At 60.6% G+C, this 21117-nt stretch overlaps 1 protein-coding gene across 1 annotated transcript in view; it reads left to right on the forward strand.

Moving 5' to 3' along the window:
- LOC121274813 (histone-lysine N-methyltransferase SETD1A-like) overlaps positions 1 to 21117 on the forward strand; it is a 65038-nt gene that overhangs the window by 23265 nt on the left and 20656 nt on the right. The window contains exons 10-17 of the mRNA XM_041182175.1: positions 3465 to 3656; positions 4099 to 4186; positions 8107 to 8258; positions 8828 to 8885; positions 12170 to 12487; positions 12778 to 13832; positions 13875 to 14169; positions 16395 to 16558. Of these exons, the coding sequence (XP_041038109.1) occupies positions 3465 to 3656; positions 4099 to 4186; positions 8107 to 8258; positions 8828 to 8885; positions 12170 to 12487; positions 12778 to 13832; positions 13875 to 14169; positions 16395 to 16558 (2322 nt within the window). The remainder of the gene's footprint in view (positions 1 to 3464; positions 3657 to 4098; positions 4187 to 8106; positions 8259 to 8827; positions 8886 to 12169; positions 12488 to 12777; positions 13833 to 13874; positions 14170 to 16394; positions 16559 to 21117) is intronic.

A 21117-nucleotide genomic window follows, 5' to 3' on the forward strand; every position in this document is an offset into this window, starting at 1 on the left:
CTCCGGGGCCTTTCGCGTGTAGAAACCTGTCTCCTCCCCAACCATATTCAGCGACTCCCCCCGCGCAGCCTCCTGCAGTCGAGGATCCCACAGGTTCACAACATCAAGTTCCTCCTCCTCCTCAGTCCTAAACAGTCTGCCCCGTATCCTGACCCCTTGTTCTAGACCCTCCAGCCGGAGGGGACAGCATCCCGGCATCCGGTCTGTCCACCCCTGTCAGAATTTTATACGTTTCAGTGAGACCTCCCCCCCTCCCCCCACTCTCTCGTTCATCTAAACTCCAGCGCACACAGGCCTGGTCGGCCCCAATCTCTCCACTCGCGCGACAATCCCGGCATCCCACGATCCAGTCGCTGCGCTCCCTCTGTGGGGCAAGGATATCCTTCCTTCCTTCGGTAAAACTGTGCACACGCTACCCCAGGTGGGGTCCCGCCGAGGCCCTGTACCGGATCCTCGCTCCTGTACTCCAGTCCTCTTGCACTGGAGGCCAACATACCATTTGCCACCTGCGCGCTCGCTCTCGGTGACTGGTGGACACGGACACCCGGGTCCCTGTGTACGTCAACGTTTCTCAATCTATCACCGCTTAACTAACACTCTGCCTTTCTGTTTCACCTACCAAACTGGATAACTTCATACCTGTGCACATTATACCGCATCTGCCATGTCTTTGCCCCCTCACTCAACCTGTCTAAATCACCCTGAACCCTCTTAACATCCTCCCCTTTCGCTCACGCACCCACCTAGTTTTGTGTCGCCAGCAAACTTGGAAATATTGCATTTGGCTCCCTCGTCCAAATCACTGAAAGATATGGTGAATAGCTGGGGCCCAAGCTCTGATCCCTGCGGTACCCCACTAGTTACCGCCCGCCACCCCGAAACAGGCCCATTTGTTCCGACTCTCTGTTTCCTGCCTGCTAACCGATTCTCAGTCCACACCAGTATGTTACTCTCCAATCCCATGTGCTTTAGTTTTACACACTAACCCCTTATGTGGGACTGGATCAAAGGCTTTCGGAAAATCCAAATACACCACATCCACTGGTTCTCCCTTATCTAGTTACATCCTCAAAAAAAAACTCCATCGTGTTTGTCAAACGTGATATCCCACTCAGCCATTTCCCCTCAACCCAGGCACCAAGCATCCAGAATTACCTGGAAAAACTCAGCAGGTCTGGCAGCATCGGCGGAGAAGAAAAGAGTTGACGTTTCGAGTCCTCATGACCCTTCGAAAGAGCTGTTGAAGGGTCATGAGGACTCGAAACGTCAAGTCTTCTCCACCGATGCTGCCAGACCTGCTGAGTTTTTCGAGAGAATTCTGTTTTTGTTTTGGATTTCCAGCATCCGCAGTTTTTTGTTTTTATCTCAATGCATCCAGTATTGCTTAAACCCTGCGCTGTACCTGTCCTGGGAGTGTTTGATGGGGACAGTGTAGAAGGAGCTTTACTCTGTATCTAACCCTGTGCTGTCCCTGTCCTGGGAGTGTTTGATGGGGACAGTGTGGAGGGAGATTTACTCTGTATTTAAGCCTGTGCACCAAGCTCTGTTCTCTGATCACTGATCCACACAGGAACCCAGTCCAGCAACAGCTCGGTTTTAAAATTCCCCTTGTTTTCGAATTTCCCCATCACCCTTGCACCAGCCCCCACCTCCTCCAGCCCTACACCCCTCCCTATCTCTGTAACCTCCTCCAGCCCCTACACCCCTCCCTATCTCTAACCTCCTCCAGCCCCTACACCCCCTCCCTATCTCTGTAACCTCCTCCAGCCCCTACACCCCTCCCTATCTCTGTAACCTCCTCCAACCCCTACACCCCCTCCCTATCTCTGTAACCTCCTCCAGCCCCTACACCCCTCCCTATCTCTGTAACCTCCTCCAGCCCCTACACCCCTCCCTATCTCTGTAGCCTCCTCCACCCCCTACACCCCTCCCTATCTCTGTAACTGCCTCCAGCCCCTACATCCCTCCCTATCTCTGTAACCTCCTCCAGCCCCTACACCCCTCCCTATCTCTGTAACCTCCTCCAGCCCCTACACCCCTCCCTATCTCTGTAACCTCCTCCAGCCCCTACACCCCTCCCTATCTCTGTAACCTCCTCCAGCCCCTACAACCCTCACTAACTCTGTAACCTCCTCCAGCCCCTACACCCCTCCCTATCTCTGTAACCTCCTCCAGCCCCTACACCCCTCCCTATCTCTGTAACCTCCTCCAGCCCCCTACGACCCTCTGAGATATCTGCGCTCCTCCGGTTCTGGTCCCTTGACCGCCCCCCCAACTCCCATCGCTCTGCCATTGGCGGCTGGACCTTCAGCTGCCCGGCTGGGGTGGGGGAGGGCCTAAGCTCTGGAATTCCTTCCCTTAACCTCTCTGCCTCTCTCCGTCCCTCATCCTTTCAGAGGCTCCCTAAAGCCGATCACTTGGACTGAACTTTTGATCAGCACGTATTCGGAGTCTAATCCTGTTAATTCTGTAGCAGTTTAAGCTTTTTGGAGTAGGGGCTGGCATCTTGTGAAGCCCTTTTGATTGTCGCATGTGACTGTCCATGAGACTTATCTTCTGTAGACAGAGATCTTTACTTTTTATTCACTCACAGGATGTGGGCGTCTCTGGCCGGGTCCAGCATTTATTGCCCATCCCTAATTGCCCCTTGAGAAGGTGATGGGGGTGAGCTGCCTTCTTGAGCTGCTGCAGTCCCCGTGTGGTGTAGGTACACCCACAGTGCTGTTAGGGAGGGAGTTCCAGGATTTTGTCCCGTGTGGTGTAGGTACACCCACGGCGCTGTTAGGGAGGGAGTTGCAGGATTTTGTCCCCGTGTGGTGTAGGTACACCCACAGTGCTGTTAGGGAGGGAGTTCCAGGATTTTGTCCCGTGTGGTGTAGGTACACCCACGGCGCTGTTAGGGAGGGAGTTGCAGGATTTTGTCCGTGTGGTGTAGGTACACCCACAGCGCTGTTAGGGAGGGAGTTCCAGGATTCTGTCCGTGTGGTGTAGGTACACCCACAGCGCTGTTAGGGAGGGAGTTGCAGGATTTTGTCCCGTGTGGTGTAGGTACACCCACGGCGCTGTTAGGGAGGGAGTTGCAGGATTTTGTCCGTGTGGTGTAGGTACACCCACAGCGCTGTTAGAGAGGGAGTTCCAGGATTTGGACCCAGCGACAGTGAAGGAACGGCCGATATATTTCCAAGTCGGGATGGGTGAGGGGCTCGGAGGGGAACTTCCAGGTGGTGGGTGTTCCCCGTGTGTCTGCTGCCCTTGTCCTTCTAGATGGTAGAGGTGGTGGGTTTGGAAGGTGCTGCTGGAAGAGTCTCTTTGATCTGATAGCGCCTCATTCAGTGAAGGGGATGGAGGTGATCGATTTGACACATGTAAATACGATCAACTAATGTACATCTCTCTCTCTCTCCCTCTCCTCCCACCCACTTCACCTCCCTCTCTGTCTCTGTTTGTATTTGTCTCTCTCTCAGCCGTTCCACAATGCGGCCAGACTCCACGCTAAAGAAGAGGAGAAACCCAGACCCAAGGAGCCGGCCATGTTCTCCCTGCTGGACTGGGCCAAGAGCGGAGGTGTGGGTGGAGGTGGGAACAGTGCAGGCGGCCTTGAGGGCTATGGTTTCGGGATGGGTCTCCGCGCCTCCCTGAGGCTTCCCTCTTTCAAGGTAAGTGCCCTCCAACGCCGAGGTGGGAACCTCACCCCACACCCGACAGAGTCTGGGAGCTGACCGAGAATCGATGTTATAACCCTTTTCCAACCAGTCAAGTGCGTTAGATACACTGTCCTTTCCCCCTCTGGGACCGGGTGTCACAGTGCGTTATATACACTGTCCTTTCCCCCTCTGGGACAGGGTGTCACAGTGCGTTAGATACGCTGTCCTTTCCCCCTCTGGGACCGGGTGTCACAGTGCGTTAGATACGCTGTCCTTTCCCCCTCTGGGACCGGGTGTCACAGTGCGTTAGATACGCTGTCCTTTCCCCCTCTGGGACCCGGTGTCACAGTGCGTTAGATACACTGTCCTTTCCCCCTCTGGGACCCGGTGTCACAGTGCGTTAGATACACTGTCCTTTCACATCTCCGTTTTCTTTTCTGTTCCTGTCTTCCAGGTGAAAAGGAAAGAAATATCTGAGCTTCCAGAGAGTGTTGAACAGAAACGACCTCGGCCGTCTTTGCCACAGTTCGAGGAGGATGAGGGTGAGTCTCGGTGCCTGGGTGCGCTGGGCATCTGAATCTGTTTTTATTGGCCTCTTGTCACTCATGTGACTGAACACCAGTCACAATAAGTCGAGTCTGTCAGAGCCTTTTCTAAATTCACTCACGGGATGTTGGCTTCTCTGGCTGGGCCCAGCATTTATTACCCGTCCCTAATTGCCCCTCGAGAAGCTGGTGGGTGAGCTGCCTTCTTGAGCCGCTGCAGTCCCCGTGTGGTGTAGTACACCCACGGTGCTGTTAGGAAGGGAGTTCCAGTATTTTGTCCGTGTGGTGTAGGTACACCCACGGCGCTGTTAGGGAGGGAGTTCCAGGATTTTGTCCGTGTGGTGTAGGTACACCCACGGCGCTGTTAGGGAGGGAGTTCCAGGATTTTGTCCGTGTGGTGTAGGTACACCCACGGCGCTGTTAGGGAGGGAGTTCCAGGATTTTGTCCGTGTGGTGTAGGTACACCCACGGTGCTGTTAGGGAGGGAGTTCCAGGATTTTGTCTGTGTGGTGTAGGTACACCCACGGTGCTGTTAGGGAGGGAGTTCCAGCATTTTGTCCCGTGTGGTGTAGGTACACCCACGGTGCTGTTAGGGAGGGAGTTCCCAGGATTTTGTCCGTGTGGTGTAGGTACACCCACGGCGCTGTTAGGGAGGGAACTCCAGGATTTGGACCCAGCGACAGTGAAGGAACGGCCAATATATTTCCAAGTCGGGATGGTGAGCGGCTCGGAGGGGAACTTCCAGGTGCTGGTGTTCCCCATGTGTCTGCTGCCCTTGTCCTTCTAGATGGTAGAGTTCCTTGGTTTGGGCGGCGCTGTCGAAGGAGCCTTGGTGAGTTGCTGCAGTGCATCTTGTCGATGGTACACACACTGCTGCCCCTGTGCGTCGGTGGTGGGGGGAGTGAATGTTTGTGGATGGGGTGCCGATCAAGCGGGGCTGCTTTGTCCTGGATGGTGTCGAGCTTCTTGAGTGTTGTGGGAGCTGCACTCATCCAGGCAAGTGGGAAGTGTTCCATCACACTCCTGACTGGTGCCTTGTAGAAGGTGGGCAGGATTTGGGGAGTCAGGAGGTGAGTTACTCTCCGCAGGATTCCCAGCCTCTGACCTGCTTTTGTAGCCACAGTATTTATATGGCTGGTCCAGTTCAGTTTCTGGTCAATGGTAACCCCCAGGATGTTGATAGTGGGGGATTCAGTGATGGTAATGCCATTGAACATCAAGGGGCAATGATTGGATTCTTTCTTATTGGAGATGGTCATTGCCTGACACTTGTGTGGTGTGAATGTTACTTGTCAGCCCAAGCCTGGATATTGTCCGGGTCTTGCTGCATTCGGACACGGGCTGCTTCAGTATCTGAGGAGTCGCGAATGGTGTTGAACATTGTGCGATCATCAGCGAACATCCCCACTTCTGACCTTATGATGGAAGGAAGGTCATTGATGAAGCAGCTGAAGATGGTTGGGCCGAGGACACTAACCCTGAGGAGCTCCTGCAGTGATGTCCTGGAGCTGAGATGACTGACCTCCAACAACCACAACCATCTCCCTTTGTGCTGGGTATGACTGCAACCAGCGGAGAGTTTTCCCCGATTCCCATTGACTCCAGTTTTGCTGGGGCTCCTTCATGCCACACTCGGTCAAATTCAGCCTCGAGGTTAAGGTCAGTCACTCTCACCTCGCCTCTGGAGCACAGCTCTTTTGATGTGTTTGAACCAAGGCTGTAATGAGGTCAGGAGCTGGGTGGCCCTGGCAGAACCCAAACTGGGTGTCACTGAGCAGGTTATTGGTAAGCAAGTGCCGCTTGATAGCACTGTTGATGACCCCTTCCATCACTCTACTGATGATGGGAAGTAGACTGATGGGGCGGTAATTGGCCGGGTTGCATTTGTCCAGCTTTTTGTGTACAGGACATACTTGGACAATTTTCCACATAGCTGGGTAGATGTCAGTGTTGTAGCTGTAATGGAACAGCTTGGCTAGGGGTGCAGCAAGTTCTGGAGCACAAGTCTTCAGTACTATTGCTGGAATATTGTCAGTGCCCAAAGCCGTTGCAGCATCCGGTGCCTTCAGCCGTTTGTTGACCTCACGTGAATCGAATTCGCCGTGATGCTGGGGACCTCTGGGGGAGGCCGAGGTGGATCATCCACTCGCCACTCCTGGCCGAGGCTTGTTGCAAATGCTCCAGCCTTGTTTTGTTGTGCCGGGCTCTACCATCCATAAGCACGGGGCTATTTGTGGAGCCTCCTCCTCCTCTTCCTGCAATGAGCTGTTTAATTCCCCGCCCCCATTCACGACTGGATGTGGCGGGAATGCAGAGTTTCGACCTGATCCGTTGGTCGTGGGATGGCTTCCTTCTGCCCGTTGCTTGCCGCGGGTGCTGTTTTTAGCTTTCCCCTGCTCTCTCGCGAATCTGTGAATCCTTCTAGAATGTCCCCCGATCTATAATCCCACCTCCAGAGGAAATATAGAGGATAGGAGCAGGAGTAGGCCCTTCGAGCCTGCTCCACCGATCGTTATGATCAAGGCTGATCCTCTGTCTCAACGCCACATTCCTGCTCTCTCTTACCGTACCCCTCGACGCCTTTTTAGTGTGTAGAAATCCACCTATTTCCTTCTCAGGTCTATTCCGTGACTTGCCCTCCACCGCCCTCCGTGGTAGAGAATTCCACAGGTTCACCACCCTCGGAGCGAACAAGTTTCTCCTCATCTCGGGCCTAAACGGGACTGTGACCCCTTCGTTCTCGACCCTCCAGCCGGAGGGGACATCGTCCCGGCGTCCAGCCCTGTCAAGAGTTTTACACGTTTCAGTGAGAACCACCCACCCCCCCACCCCCCCCGACTCTCGTTCATCTATACTCCAGCGCATACAGGCCTAGTCGGCCTAATCTCTCCTCGTACGACAATCCCAGGAATCAGCCTGGTGAACCTTCATGGCAAGGATATCCTTCCTTAGGTAAGGAGGCCAAAACTGCGCACGCCGCTCCAGCTGTGGTCCCACCGATGCCCCTCAACAGCTGCGGTAAGACATCCGTCGCTCCTGTACTCTAGGCCTCTCGCAACCGAGGCCAACATACCATTTGCCGCCTTCTAACTGCTTGCTGCACCTCCAATCTTGCTTTCGGTGTTTGGTGTTTGAACTTTGGCCCCCTTCCCCCAACTCACCCCCACCCCCGCTTCTCTCCTTGCCTCTCACAAGCCCGATACCCCACCCTGGCCTCAAGCCAGTTAGGCCTCAGGCTTTCAGAGTGCACTCCCTAAACTGCAGACCCCATGCCCCCCCACTAAAACCCAGCAAGGTGGGCAAGGAGGCCATTCAGCCCCTCCGGACTGTTCCGTCACTCGCTCAGCCCCCTCCCCCCCCCCAACTGATCAGAGCCACGCTCGCGTTTTCCCCCCCCACCCCCCCCCAGCTTTTCGCTCCGGATTCTTCCGCAGCTTTTGACGAGCCACACCTCGCCAGTCTGCAGCCCTTGTGGATATCTCTCCCTGGAGGGGTCCGGCAAGGAGCCGCTCCCAGATTCTGACGGCTTGAATCTCGCGCTCCTTACCTTTTTGGTCTGCTATTTGCGCATTGGCCCCCCCTCCCCGACTCCACCACCACCCACCACGCCCGGGCGCTTCTGGAAAGTTCCTTGGGGGCCGTAGGCAATTGACTCAGGCAGGCCAACCCTCGCGCACGCCAGCTGATTCATTCCCAGTTCACCCTCCTGGGAGCAGAGAGGGTGGGAGCAGATTCAGTAGGAACGCTCAGAATGGGGGAATAGGCGATTGGCAGGGGGGTGGGGTAGCGGGGTTAACGGCAGAGGCCGGTGTGATTGTACGGTTTAACGCACTTTTGACCTTTGACCTCTCTCTCTCTCTCTCTCTCTCTCTCTCTCTTTCCGCCCCCCCCCCCCACCCGCCACCTGCGCCTCACAGAGATGGAGCACGAGAAGGACACGTCGGACGCGGCCAGCCAGTCCTCGGAGCTCTCCAAGCGGGAAGGCGATGGCGCCAAGAAGCGCGGCAAGCCGTCCAAATCCTTGGAGCTGAACAGCGAGGGCGAGGAGGAAGAGGAGCCCCTGGGGAAGGTGGGTGAGCGGCTTCGACATCTCCCCCTCCCCTCGCCTCCCCTCCCCTCCCCCGCAACCCCTCCCGCCATTCCCATCGGAAAGCAAAAGCACAGCCGAGGAAAGAAGCAGGAAACAGGCTGCGGAAACGCTTCCACCTCTCTCACTCGCCGGGACTGGCACAAGAAAGCCAGATTTCCAAGGGAGCGGCCATTCGCCCACCGCACGGGGGCGGAGGGGGGGTGGGGGGGACACCCCCTGATTGGCTGGCAAGTGGGCTCTGGTCAGGGCGCTGCCAACCAATCAGCCCTCCTCCTCCCGTGCGGTGTCTCAATGGCCGCTCCCTTGGAAATGTAGCTTTCTTGTGCCTGTCATGGTGAGTGGGAGACGGAAAAGTTCGACAGGCTGTCTCTTTCTGGGCCGTGACTCATGCCATTAAGCGGCCAAATAAAGCACACATTGACCTTTTTTTAACCTTAATTCTGCCTCTCCTTCTGTCTGACGCACGTGTGTGTGTGTGTGTGTGTGTGTGTGTGTGTGTGTGTGTGTGTGTGTGTGTGTGTTATCTTTAACTCTCTCTCGATCTTCAGGAGGACGACGAGGAGGAAGGAGAGCTCGAGGCCAGCGAGAAGGAGGATTCCGAGGAAGGTGAGTTTCCCATTCGCGCGTTGCTCCTGAGTGTTGGGCTCTTCCCTGTGGCTTTGCGCCCCACCCCCCCACCGCCCCCGCCCCGGTCCCTCCCATGGCTTTTCTTGAGGGGGTTTTTGAGCAGGGGCCTCGGGGCTGCGGTGTGAGGGCGGGCACGCCAGTCCGGTGCACAGGGTGTGGTATTCTGCTGCCGACGCCCCGTGGCATTGCTCCCGGTTCAAGTGCGGCGGCGGCGCCACTTTGTCGGGACCGCTGTGCCGCCCCGGCAGGGAGTGTAGGCGCCCGGGCTGGCTGTCGCCCCCGTGGCATTGCTCCCGGTTCAAGTGCGGCGGCGCCACTTTGTCGGGACTGCTGTGCCGCCCTGGCAGGGAGTGTGGTCTCCCGCTGCCGAGGCGCCCGGGCTGGCTGTCGCCCCCGTGGCATTGCTCCCGGTTCGAGTGGGGTTGACTGGCGCCTATTCGTAAGGGCTGGCTGCGTCATGTTACGCATAACCGGCCCCCACCCGCCCCCATCCCTTGACACCAAGGAAGAGAGACTTGCGTCGCCGATGACGCTTTCCACGTTTCCCCAGTCACTGGAAGCACTCTCCAGCCGATGGAGTGCTCTTTGTTTTTGAAGTGCAGTCACTGTTAGAATGCCGGAAGCATGGTAGCCAGGTCGTGCATAGCAAGATCCCACAAGCAGCAATGTGATATTGACCAGATCCTTATCCCTGATGCTGGGAGAGGGGCAAATATTGCCCATGACACTGGGGAGAACATGCCCTGCTCTCCTTCCTGAGAGTTCCTTGGGACCTTTGTCATTGCTCCTCATCCCTAGTGTCGCAGCTCCTGAACCACCCAGTGGCATTGCTCCTCATCCCTAGCATCACTGTTCCTGAACCACCCAGTGGCATTGCTCCTCATCCCTAGAATCACTGTTCCTGAACCACCCAGTGGCATTGCTCCTCATCCCTAGCATCACTGTTCCTGAACCACCCAGTGGTATTGCTCCTCATCCCTAGCATCACTGTTCCTGAACCACCCAGTGGCATTGCTCCTCATCCCTAGCATCACTGTTCCTGAACCACCCAGTGGCATTGCTCCTCATCCCTAGCATCACTGTTCCTGAACCACCCAGTGGCATTGCTCCTCATCCCTAGCATCACTGTTCCTGAACCACCCAGGGGCATTGACAGGTAAACAGATCATGAATGAACAGGTACAGATACAATCAGAGAGAGGAGTAGAATGCTGGATTTCAGTAGCAAGGACAAGAATCGAAAGGGGAAGAAGTCACCCTTCAGCACAAAGCCCTGGAGTCGATCACGCCCGGAGTTGGTAGGCACAGGGTGGTGAGGGAGTGTGACACTGGGCATGAGGAGCAATGCCAGGGAGTGGTTGGGTGGGGGTGTGACCCTGGGGACGAGGAGCAATGCCAAGGAGTGGTTAAGGGGTGTGACTCTGGGGATGAGGAGCAATGTCATGGGGTGGTTAGGGGGTGTGATGCTGGGGATGAGGAGCAATGTCACGGGGTGGTTAGGGAGTAGTAATGATGGGGACGAGGAGCAATGCCACGGAGTGATTAAGGGGTGTGACGCTGGGGACGAGGAGCAATGTCATGGGGTGGTTAGGGGGTGTGACGCTGGGGATGAGAAGCAATGCTACTGCGTGGTGAGGGACTGAGACGCTGGGGGATGAGGAGCAATGCCACGGAATGGTTACTGAGTGTGACGCTGGGGGATGAGGAGCAATGCCACGGGGTGGTTAGGGAGTAGTAACGCTGGGGGATGAAGAGCAATGCCACGCGGTGGTTAGGGAGTAATAACGCTGGGGGATGAAGAGCAATGCCACAGGGTGGTTAGGGAGTAGTAACGCTGGGGGATGAACAGCAATGCCACGGGGTGGTTAGGGAGTAGTAACGCTGGGGGATGAAGAGCAATGCCATGGGGTGGTTAGGGAGTAATAACGCTGGGGGATGAAGAGCAATGCCACGGGGTGGTTAGGGAGTAGTAACGCTGGGGGATGAAGAGCAATGCCACGCGGTGGTTAGGGAGTAGTAACGCTGGGGGATGAAGAGCAATGCCACGGGGTGGTTAGGGAGTAGTAACGCTGGGGGATGAAGAGCAATGCCACAGGGTGGTTAGGGAGTAATAACGCTGGGGGATGAAGAGCAATGCCACAGGGTGGTTAGGGAGTAGTAACGCTGGGGGATGAAGAGCAATGCCACGGGGTGCTTAGTGAGTAGTAACGCTGGGGGATGAAGAGCAATGCCACGGGGTGGTTAGGGAGTAGTAACGCTGGGGGATGAAGAGCAATGCCACGGGGTGGTTAGGGAGTAGTAACGCTGGGGGATGAAGAGCAATGCCACGGGGTGGTTAGGGAGTAGTAACGCTGGGGGATGAAGAGCAATGCCACGCGGTGGTTAGGGAGTAATAACGCTGGGGGATGAAGAGCAATGCCACGGGGTGGTTAGGGAGTAGTAACGCTGGGGGATGAAGAGCAATGCCACGCGGTGGTTAGGGAGTAATAACGCTGGGGGATGAAGAGCAATGCCACGGGGTGGTTAGGGAGTAGTAACGCTGGGGGATGAAGAACAATGCCACGGGGTGGTTAGGGAGTAGTAACGCTGGGGGATGAAGAGCAATGCCACGGGGTGGTTAGGGAGTAGTAACGCTGGGGGATGAAGAGCAATGCCACGCGGTGGTTAGGGAGTAGTAACGCTGGGGGGTGAGTAATGCCACGGGGTGGTTAGGGAGTGTGACGCTGGGGATGAGCAATGCCACGGGGTGGTTAGGGAGTAGTAATGCTGGGGGATGAGGAGCAATGTCACGGGGTGGTTAGGGAGTAGTAATGCTGGGGGATGAGGAGCAATGTCACGGGGTGGTTAGGGAGTAGTAATGCTGGGGGATGAGGAGCAATGCCACGGGGTGGTGAGGGAGTAGTAACGCGGGGGGATGAGGAGCAATGCCACGGGGTGGTGAGGGAGTAGTAACGCTGGGGGTGAGGTGCAATGTCACGGGATGGTTAGGGATTGTGACGCTGGGGTGAGGAGCAATGCCACGGGGTGGTTAGGGATTGTGACGCTGGGGATGAGGAGCAATGCCACGGGGTGGTTAGGGATTGTGATGCTGGGGATGAGGAGCAATGCCACGGGATGTTGAGGGATTGTGACGCTGGGGATGAGGAGCAATGCCACAGGATGGTTAGGGATTGTGACGCTGGGGATGAGGAGCAATGCCACAGGGTGTTTCAGGAAGACAGCAGTGCGCTGCAGCCTCGGTAACGCTTCCTTTCTCCTTGCAGACGAGGTGGCAAGCGACACCTCTTCGAAGGCGGATGAGTCGGAAGAAGAGTCCGAGGCCTCCTCGGGCTTCGAGAGCAGCTCCGAGGAAGAGGAGGAAGAGGAGGAAGCGCCGGACACCATGGACGACTCGACCGTCGACAGCTCCGTCGCTGAAGAAAAGGAGACAAAAGTCCAGCCCCTGGCCGAGCCGGCAAGTGTAAAGGAGACAGAAACAGCAGCTGAGGAGTGTGAAGAGACGACTGAGAAAGGTGCCAGGGAGGAGGAGACAGAGGCACAGGGCACCCCAGAGGAGTCCAAAGCCCCGAGCGTAACGGCTGGTGAGTAAATCCTGTGGGAAAATTGGTTAGATACACAGTCCTTTCCCCCTCTGGGACCGGGTGTCACAGTGCGTTAGATACTCTGTCCTTTGCCCCTCTGGGACCGGGTGTCACAGTGCGTTAGATACTCTGTCCTTTCCCACTCTGGGACCTGGTGTCACAGTGCGTTAGATACACTGTCCTTTCCCCCTCTGGGACCAGGTGTCACAGTGCGTTAGATACTCTGTCCTTTCCCCCTCTGGGACCGTGTGTCACAGTGCTTTAGATACACTGTCCTTTCCTTCCCGCAGAGCCGTTGGCCGTAACCTCAGAGAAGCCTCCGTCACCGCCCGTCCGGGCAGCCGAGGCCACGCCGAGGGAGGAGCCGGAGAAGCCGCCGGCCGCCACCCGGGAGGACAAGCCGGTGCCGCCGGCGGCGCCGGGAGAGGGAAGCGCGCCGCTGGCGGAGACGCTGCACAAGCCCCGCAAGAGGGTCTCGTTCTCGCTGTCCGAGGAGGAGGAGGAGGAAGAGGAGGAGGAGACGGCGGACGAGGAGAGCGAGGAGGAGGAGGAGGTGGAGCCGGCTCACGGCAGCCCCGCCGAGCCCTCACCGCGTTGGCTGCGGCGGAGGGAGAGCCCCCGGGCCGCGCCGGCCCCACCCGCCCCCACCACTACCGCCGCCGCCGCCACCACCTCCACCATCCGGAACCTGCCGCTGGACCACGCGGCGCTGGTGAAGGCGCCGACGCAGGAGGAGGAGGTGGAGCCCCCGCCGGCACGGACGCCTCCCCACCGCGGCCGGCCCCGCCAGCCGGCCCCGGCGCCCCCCGGCTCAGCCCCCGAGCCCCCCGCGGACGAGAGCCTGCGGCTGAAGGAGCAGCTGGGCGCCTCGTCGCTGCTGGCGCTGGCCAACACCGCCCTGTCAACGCCGCCGGCCTCGCGGACCCCCGACGGCCAAGGGGTGGACCTGGCGGCGCTCGCCGACATCGCCCTGACCATCGGCGAGTCCGGCGGCTCGGAGGAGGAGGAGGTGGGGGGGGTAGACGAGGAGGAGGACCCCCTCCTCCGGCCCGAGCGCACCTTCCACCTGGAGCACAGCTACGCCAAGCCCCCGCCCCGCCAGCCCTCGCCCTCCGCCCGCCGGGTCCCCGGCCGGCGCGGCGCCGGCGAGACCCCGCGGCAGCAGCCGGCACCGGCCGCCCCCGTCCTCCCCCAGCCGCCGGGCCCCGAGCTGCTCAGCGACCAGCTGGACGCCGTGCTGGAGGCCCCCGAGGAGGTGGTGGCCCCCCCGCCCCCCGGCCCGGCCGCCGGCGAGCTGGAGGTGGGCGACCTGGGCGAGGGCGGCGGCGGGGGTGAGGAGGAGGAGGAGGAGGAGGAGGTGGGGGGAGCCGAGGGGGAGCAGGGCCAGGAGGGCGCCGGCCGAGCCCCCCCCAACGCCGACGCCGGAGCCACCGGCCCCAAGGGCAAGAGGCTGGAGCCGGGCGAGGTGTGTCCCGAGCCGCCGGCCGCGGCCGCAGGGGCCCGGCCGGACGGGGCCTTCGAGCTGCGCAGCGAGTTCGAGGAGATGGCCATCCTCTACGACATCTGGAACTCCGGCCTGGACCCCGAGGATGCCCGCTACCTGAAGCAGACGTACGAGCGGCTCCTGCAGGAGGACACCAGCGTCGACTGGCTCAACGACACGCACTGGGTCTTCCACACCAATATCCTTTCCCTGCTCCGCAGCCGCTCTCCCTCAGCGCTGACCCTCCGACAGTGCGGTGCTCCCTCAGCGCTGACCCTCCGACAGTGCGGCTCTCCCTCAGTACTGACCCTCCGACAGTGCGGCTCTCCCTCAGTACTGACCCTCCGACAGTGCGGCTCTCCCTCAGTACTGACCCTCCGACAGTGCGGCTGTCCCTCAGCGCTGACCCTCCGACAGTGCGGCTCTCCCTCAGTACTGACCCTCCGACAGTGCGGGTTTCCCTCAGCGCTGACCCTCCGACAATGCGGGGCTCCCTCAGCACTGACCCTCTGACAGTGCGGCTCTCCCTCAGCACTGACCCTCCGACAGTGCGGCACTCCCTCAGCACTGACCCTCCGACAGTGCGGCTCTCCCTCAGTACTAACCCTCCAACAGTGCGGCTCTCCCTCAGCACTGACCCTCCGACAGTGCGGCTCTCCCTCAGCACTGACCCTCCGACTGTGCGGCTCTCCCTCAGCACTGACCCTCCGACAGTGCGGCGCTCCCTCAGCACTGACCCTCCGACAGTGCGGCGCTCCCTCAGCACTGACCCTCCGACAGTGCGGCGCTCCCTCAGCACTGACCCTCCGACAGTGCGGCTCTCCCTCAGCACTGACCCTCCGACAGTGCGGCGCTCCCTCAGTACTGACCCTCCGACAGTGCGGCGCTCCCTCAGTACTGACCCTCCGACAGTGCGGCCCTCCCTCAGTACTGACCCTCCGACAGTGCGGCTCTCCCTCAGTACTGACCCTCCGACAGTGCGGACCTCCCTCAGTACTGACCCTCCGACAGTGCGGCCCTCCCTCAGTACTGACCCTCCGACAGTGCGGCCCTCCCTCAGTACTGACACTCCGACAGTGCGGCCCTCCCTCAGTACTGACACTCCGACAGTGCGGCCCTCCCTCAGTACTGACACTCCGACGGTGCAGCTCTCCCTCAGCACTGACTCTCCGACAGTGCGGCTCTCCCTCAGCACTGACCCTCCGACAGTGCGCTGCTCCCTCAGTACTGACCCTCCGACAGTGCGCTGCTCCCTCAGTACTGACCCTCCGACAGTGCGGCGCTCCCTCAGCACTGACCCTCCGGCGCTAGGGGATGGAGGAGGTTACAGGGTCAGGGAGGGGTGTGGGGGCTGGAGGAGGTTACAGAGACAGGGAGGGTTGTAGGGGCTGGAGGAGGTTACAGAGATAGGGAGAGGTGTAGGGGCTGGAGGAGGTTACAGAGACAGGGAGGGTTGTAGGGGCTGGAGGAGGTTACAGAGATAGGGAGGGTTGTAGGGTCTGGAGGAGGTTACAGAGATAGGGAGGGTTGTAGGGTCTGGGCAAGGTTACAGAGATAAGGAGGGGTGTAGGGGCTGGAGGAGGTTACAGAGATAGGGAGGGGTCTAGGAGCTGGAGGAGGTTACAGTGATAGGGAGGGGTGTAGGAGCTGGAGGAGGTTACAGAGATAGGGAGGGTTGTAGGAGCTGGAGGAGATTACAGAGATAGGGAGGGGTATAGGGGCTGGAGGAGGTTACAGAGATAGGGAGGGGTGTAGGGGCTGGAGGAGGTTACAGAGATAGGGAGGGGTATAGGGGCTGGAGGAGGTTACAGAGATAGGGAGGGTTGTAGGGGCTGGAGGAGGTTACAGAGATAGGGAGGGTTGTAGGGGCTGGAGGAGGTTACAGAGATAGGGAGGGGTGTAGGAGCTGGAGGAGGTTACAGAGATAGGGAGGGGTGTAGGGGCTGGAGGAGGTTACAGAGATAGGGAGGGGTGTAGGAGCTGGAGGAGGTTACAGAGATAGGGAGGGGTGTAGGGGCTGGAGGAGGTTACAGAGATAGGAAGGGTTGTAGGGGCTGGAGGAGGTTACAGAGATAGGGAGGGGTGTAGGAGCTGGAGGAGGTTACAGAGATAAGGAGGGGTGTAGGAGCTGGAGGAGGTTACAGAGATAAGGAGGGGTGTAGGGGCTGGAGGAGGTTACAGAGATAAGGAGGGGTGTAGGAGCTGGAGGAGGTTACAGAGATAAGGAGGGGTGTAGGGGCTGGAGGAGGTTACAGGGACAGGGAGGGGTATCGAGGCTGTATTTGGGAATAGGATTTGGTGTGATTGGGGATGTTGGGTTGTAATACTGGCTGGTCTGATGGTTACAGAGGGTGGGATCTGGGGGGAGGTTGGGAATAGTGGATTGCCTCTTGGAGATGCCTGTTTTCCTTAACGGTTTGTCACTAACCAATATTCCCTGTGCGAAGCGGAGGAAGCGATCGGAGGATGGGATGAGGGAGCACCTAACCGGGAGTGCCCGCAGTGAGGGTTACTACAAAATCAGCAAACTGGAGAAAGACACTTATCTCAGAGTGCCCGTGACAGCCCGAGAAGCACTGAACACACACGTACGTCAGCTCAGTCAGTGTCTGCAGCTCGCCTCCCAGATACCGCTCTCCCTCCCCCTCCCTCACTCACACCGCACTCCCTCCCCCTCCCACACTCACACCGCACTCCCTCCCCCTCCCTCACTCACACCGCACTCCCTCCCCCTCCCTCACTCACACCGCACTCCCTCCCCCTCCCTCACTCGCACCGCACTCCCTCCCCCTCCCTCACTCACACCGCACTCCCTCCCCCTCCCTCACTCACACCGCACTCCCTCCCCCTCCCTCACTCACACCGCTCTCCCTCCCCCTCCCTCACTCACACCGCACTCCCTCCCCCTCCCTCACTCACACCGCACTCCCTCCCCCTCCCTCACTCACACCGCACAACCTCCCCCTCCCTCACTCATACCGCACTCACTCCCTCTCCCTCACTCATACCGCACTCACTCCCTCTCCCTCACTCACACCGCACTCCCTCCCCCCCTCACTCACACCGCACAACCTCCCCCTCCCTCACTCACACCGCACTCACTCCCTCTCCCTCACTCACACCTCACTCACACCCTCTCCCTCATTCACACCGCACTCCCTCCCCCTCCCTCACTCACACCGCACTCCCTCCTCCTCCCTCACTCACACCGCACAACCTCCCCCTCCCTCACTCACACCGCTCAACCTCCCCCTCCCTCACTCACACCGCTCTCCCTCCCCCTCCCTCACTCACACCGCACTCCCTCCCCCTCCCAGATACCGCACTCCCTCCCCCTCCCTCACTCGCACCGCACTCACTCCCCCTCCCTCACTCACACCGCTCTCCCTCCCCCTCCCTCACTCACACCACACTCCCTCCCCCTCCCTCACTCACACCGCACTCCCTCTCCCTCCCTCACTCACACCGCACTCCCTCCCCCTCCCTCACTCACACCGCACTCCCTCCCCCTCCCTCACTCACACCGCACTCCCTCCCCCTCCCTCACTCACACCGCACTCCCTCCCCCCCTCACTCACACCGCACAACCTCCCCCTCCCTCACTCACACCTCACTCCCTCCCCCTCCCTCACACCGCACTCCCTCCCCCTCCCTCACTCACACCGCACTCCCTCCCCCTCCTCACTCACACCGCACTCCCTCCCCCTCCCTCACTCACACCGCACTCCCTCCCCCTCCCTCACTCAAACCGCACTCCCTCCCCCTCCCTCACTCACACAGCAATCCCTCCCCCTCCCTCACTCACACCGCACTCCCTCCCCCTCCCTCACGCACACCGCACTCCCTCCCCCTCCCTCACTCACACCGCACTCCCTCCCCCTCCCTCACTCACACCGCACTCCCTCCCCCTCCCTCACTCACACCGCTCTCCCTCCCCCTCCCTCACTCACAGCGCACTCCCTCCCCCTCCCTCACTCACACCGCACTCCCTCCCCCTCCCTCACTCACACCGCACTCCCTCCCCCTCCCTCACTCACACCGCACTCCCTCCCCCTCCCTCACACACCGCACTCCCTCCCCCTCCCTCACTCACACCGCACTCCCTCCCCCTCCCTCACTCACACCGCACAACCTCCCCCTCCCTCACTCACACCGCACTCCCTCCCCCTCCCTCACTCACACCGCACTCCCTCCCCCTCCCAGATACCGCACTCCCTCCCCCTCCCTCACTCACACCGCACAACCTCACCCTCCCTCACACACCGCACTCCCTCACCCTCCCTCACTCACACCGCACTCCCTCCCCCTCCCTCACTCACACCGCACAACCTCCCCCTCCCGGATACCGCACTCCCTCCCCCTCCCTCACTCACACCGCACTCCCTCCCCCTCCCTCACTCACACCGCACTCCCTCCCCCTCCCTCACTCACACCGCACACCCTCCCCCTCCCTCACTCACACCGCACTCCCTCCCCCTCCCTCACTCACACCGCACTCCCTCCCCCTCCCAGATACCGCACTCCCTCCCCCTCCCTCACTCACACCGCATTCCCTCCCCCTCCCTCACTCACACCGCATTCCCTCCCCCTCCCTCACTCACACCGCACTCCCTCCCCCTCCCTCACTCACACCGCATTCCCTCCCCCTCCCTCACTCACACCGCACTCCCTCACCCTCCCTCACTCACACCGCACTCCCTCCCCCTCCCTCACTCACACCGCACTCCCTCCCCCTCCCAGATACCGCACTCCCTCCCCCTGCCTCACTCAAACCGCACTCCCTCCCCCTCCCTCACTCACACCGCTCTCACTCCCCCTCCCTCACTCACACCGCACTCCCTCTCCCTCACTCACACCGCACTCCCTCTCCCTCACTCACACCGCTCTCCCTCCCCCTCCCTCACTCACACCGCTCTCCCTCCCCCTCCTAGATACCACACTCCCTCCCCCTCCGTCACTCACACCGCTCTCCCTCCCCCTCCGTCACTCACACCGCACTCCCTCCCCCTCCCTCCCTCACACCGCACTCCCTCCCCCTCCCTCACTCACACCGCACAACCTCCCCCTCCCTCACTCACACCGCACTCCTCCCCCTCCCTCACTCACACCGCACTCCCTCCCCCTCCCTCACTCACACCGCTCTCCCTCCCCCTCCCTCACTCACACCGCTCTCCCTCCACCTCCCAGATACCACACTCCCTCCCCCTCCCTCACTCACACCGCTCTCCCTCCCCCTCCCTCACTCACACCGCTCTCCCTCCCCCTCCCTCACTCACACCGCTCTCCCTCCCCCTCCCTCACTCACACCGCACTCCCTCCCCCTCCCTCACTCACACCGCACTCCCTCCCCCTCCCAGATACCGTACTCCCTCCCCCTCCCTCACTCACACCGCACTCCCTCCCCCTCCCTCACTCACACCGCACTCCCTCCCCCTCCCTCACTCACACCGCACTCCCTCCCCCTCCCTCACTCACACCGCACTCCCTCCCCCTCCCTCACTCACACCGCTCACCCTCCCCCTCCCTCACTCACAACCGCTCTCCGTGCCCCTCCCTCACTCACACCGCACTCACTCCCCTCCCTCACTCACACCGCATTCCCTCCCCCTCCCTCACTCACACCGCACTCCCTCCCCCTCCCTCACTCACACCGCACTCCCTCCCCCTCCCTCACTCACACCGCACTCCCTCCCCCTCCCTCACTCACACCGCACTCCCTCCCCCTCCCAGATACCGTACTCCCTCCCCCTCCCTCACTCACACCGCACTCCCTCCCCCTCCCTCACTCACACCGCACTCCCTCCCCCTCCCTCACTCACACCGCACTCCCTACCCCTCCCTCACTCACACCGCACTCCCTCCCCCTCCCTCACTCACACCGCTCACCCTCCCCCTCCCTCACTCACACCGCTCTCCGTGCCCCTCCCTCACTCACACCGCACTCACTCCCCCTCCCTCACTCACACCGCATTCCCTCCCCCTCCCTCACTCACACCGCACTCCCTCCCCCTCCCTCACTCACACCGCACTCCCTCCCCCTCCCTCACTCACACCGCACTCCCTCCCCCTCCCTCACTCTCACCGCTCTCCCTCCCCCTCCCTCACTCACACCACACTCCCTCCCCCTCCCAGATACCGCACTCCCTCCCCCTGCCTCACTCAAACCGCACTCCCTCCCCCTCCCTCACTCACACCGCTCTCACTCCCCCTCCCTCACTCACACCGCACTCCCTCCCCCTCCCTCACACACCGCACTCCCTCTCCCTCACTCACACCGCTCTCCCTCCCCCTCCCTCACTCACACCGCTCTCCCTCCCCCTCCTAGATACCACACTCCCTCCCCCTCCGTCACTCACACCGCTCTCCCTCCCCCTCCGTCACTCACACCACACTCCCTCCCCCTCCCTCACTCACACCGCACTCCCTCCCCCTCCCTCACTCACGCCGCACTCCCTCCCCCTCCCTCACTCACACCGCACTCCCTCCCCCTCCCTCACTCACACCGCTCTCCCTCCCCCTCCCTCACTCACACCGCTCTCCCTCCACCTCCCAGATACCACACTCCCTCCCCCTCCCTCACTCACACCGCTCTCCCTCCCCCTCCCTCACTCACACCGCACTCCCTCCCCCTCCCTCACTCACACCGCTCTCCCTCCCCCTCCCTCACTCACACCGCTCTCCCTCCCCCTCCCTCACTCACACCGCACTCCCTCCCCCTCCCTCACTCACACCGCACTCCCTCCCCCTCCCTCACTCACACCGCACTCCCTCCCCCTCCCTCACTCACACCGCACTCCCTCCCCCTCCCTCACTCACACCGCACTCCCTCCCCCTCCCTCACTCACACCGCACTCCCTCCCCCTCCCTCACTCACACCGCACTCCCTCCCCCTCCCTCACTCACACCGCACTCCCTCCCCCTCCCTCACTCACACCGCTCTCCCTCCCCCTCCCTCACTCACACCGCTCTCCCTCCCCCTCCCTCACTCACACCGCACTCCCTCCCCCTCCCTCACTCACACCGCACTCCCTCCCCCTCCCAGATACCGCACTCCCTCCCCCTCCCAGATACCGCACTCCCTCCCCCTCCCTCACTCACACCGCACTCCCTCCCCCTCCCTCACTCACACCGCACTCCCTCCCCCTCC

The sequence above is a fragment of the Carcharodon carcharias genome (assembly GCF_017639515.1).
Source record: "Carcharodon carcharias isolate sCarCar2 chromosome 38 unlocalized genomic scaffold, sCarCar2.pri SUPER_38_unloc_27, whole genome shotgun sequence".
In the NCBI taxonomy this organism is placed as follows: domain Eukaryota; kingdom Metazoa; phylum Chordata; class Chondrichthyes; order Lamniformes; family Lamnidae; genus Carcharodon; species Carcharodon carcharias.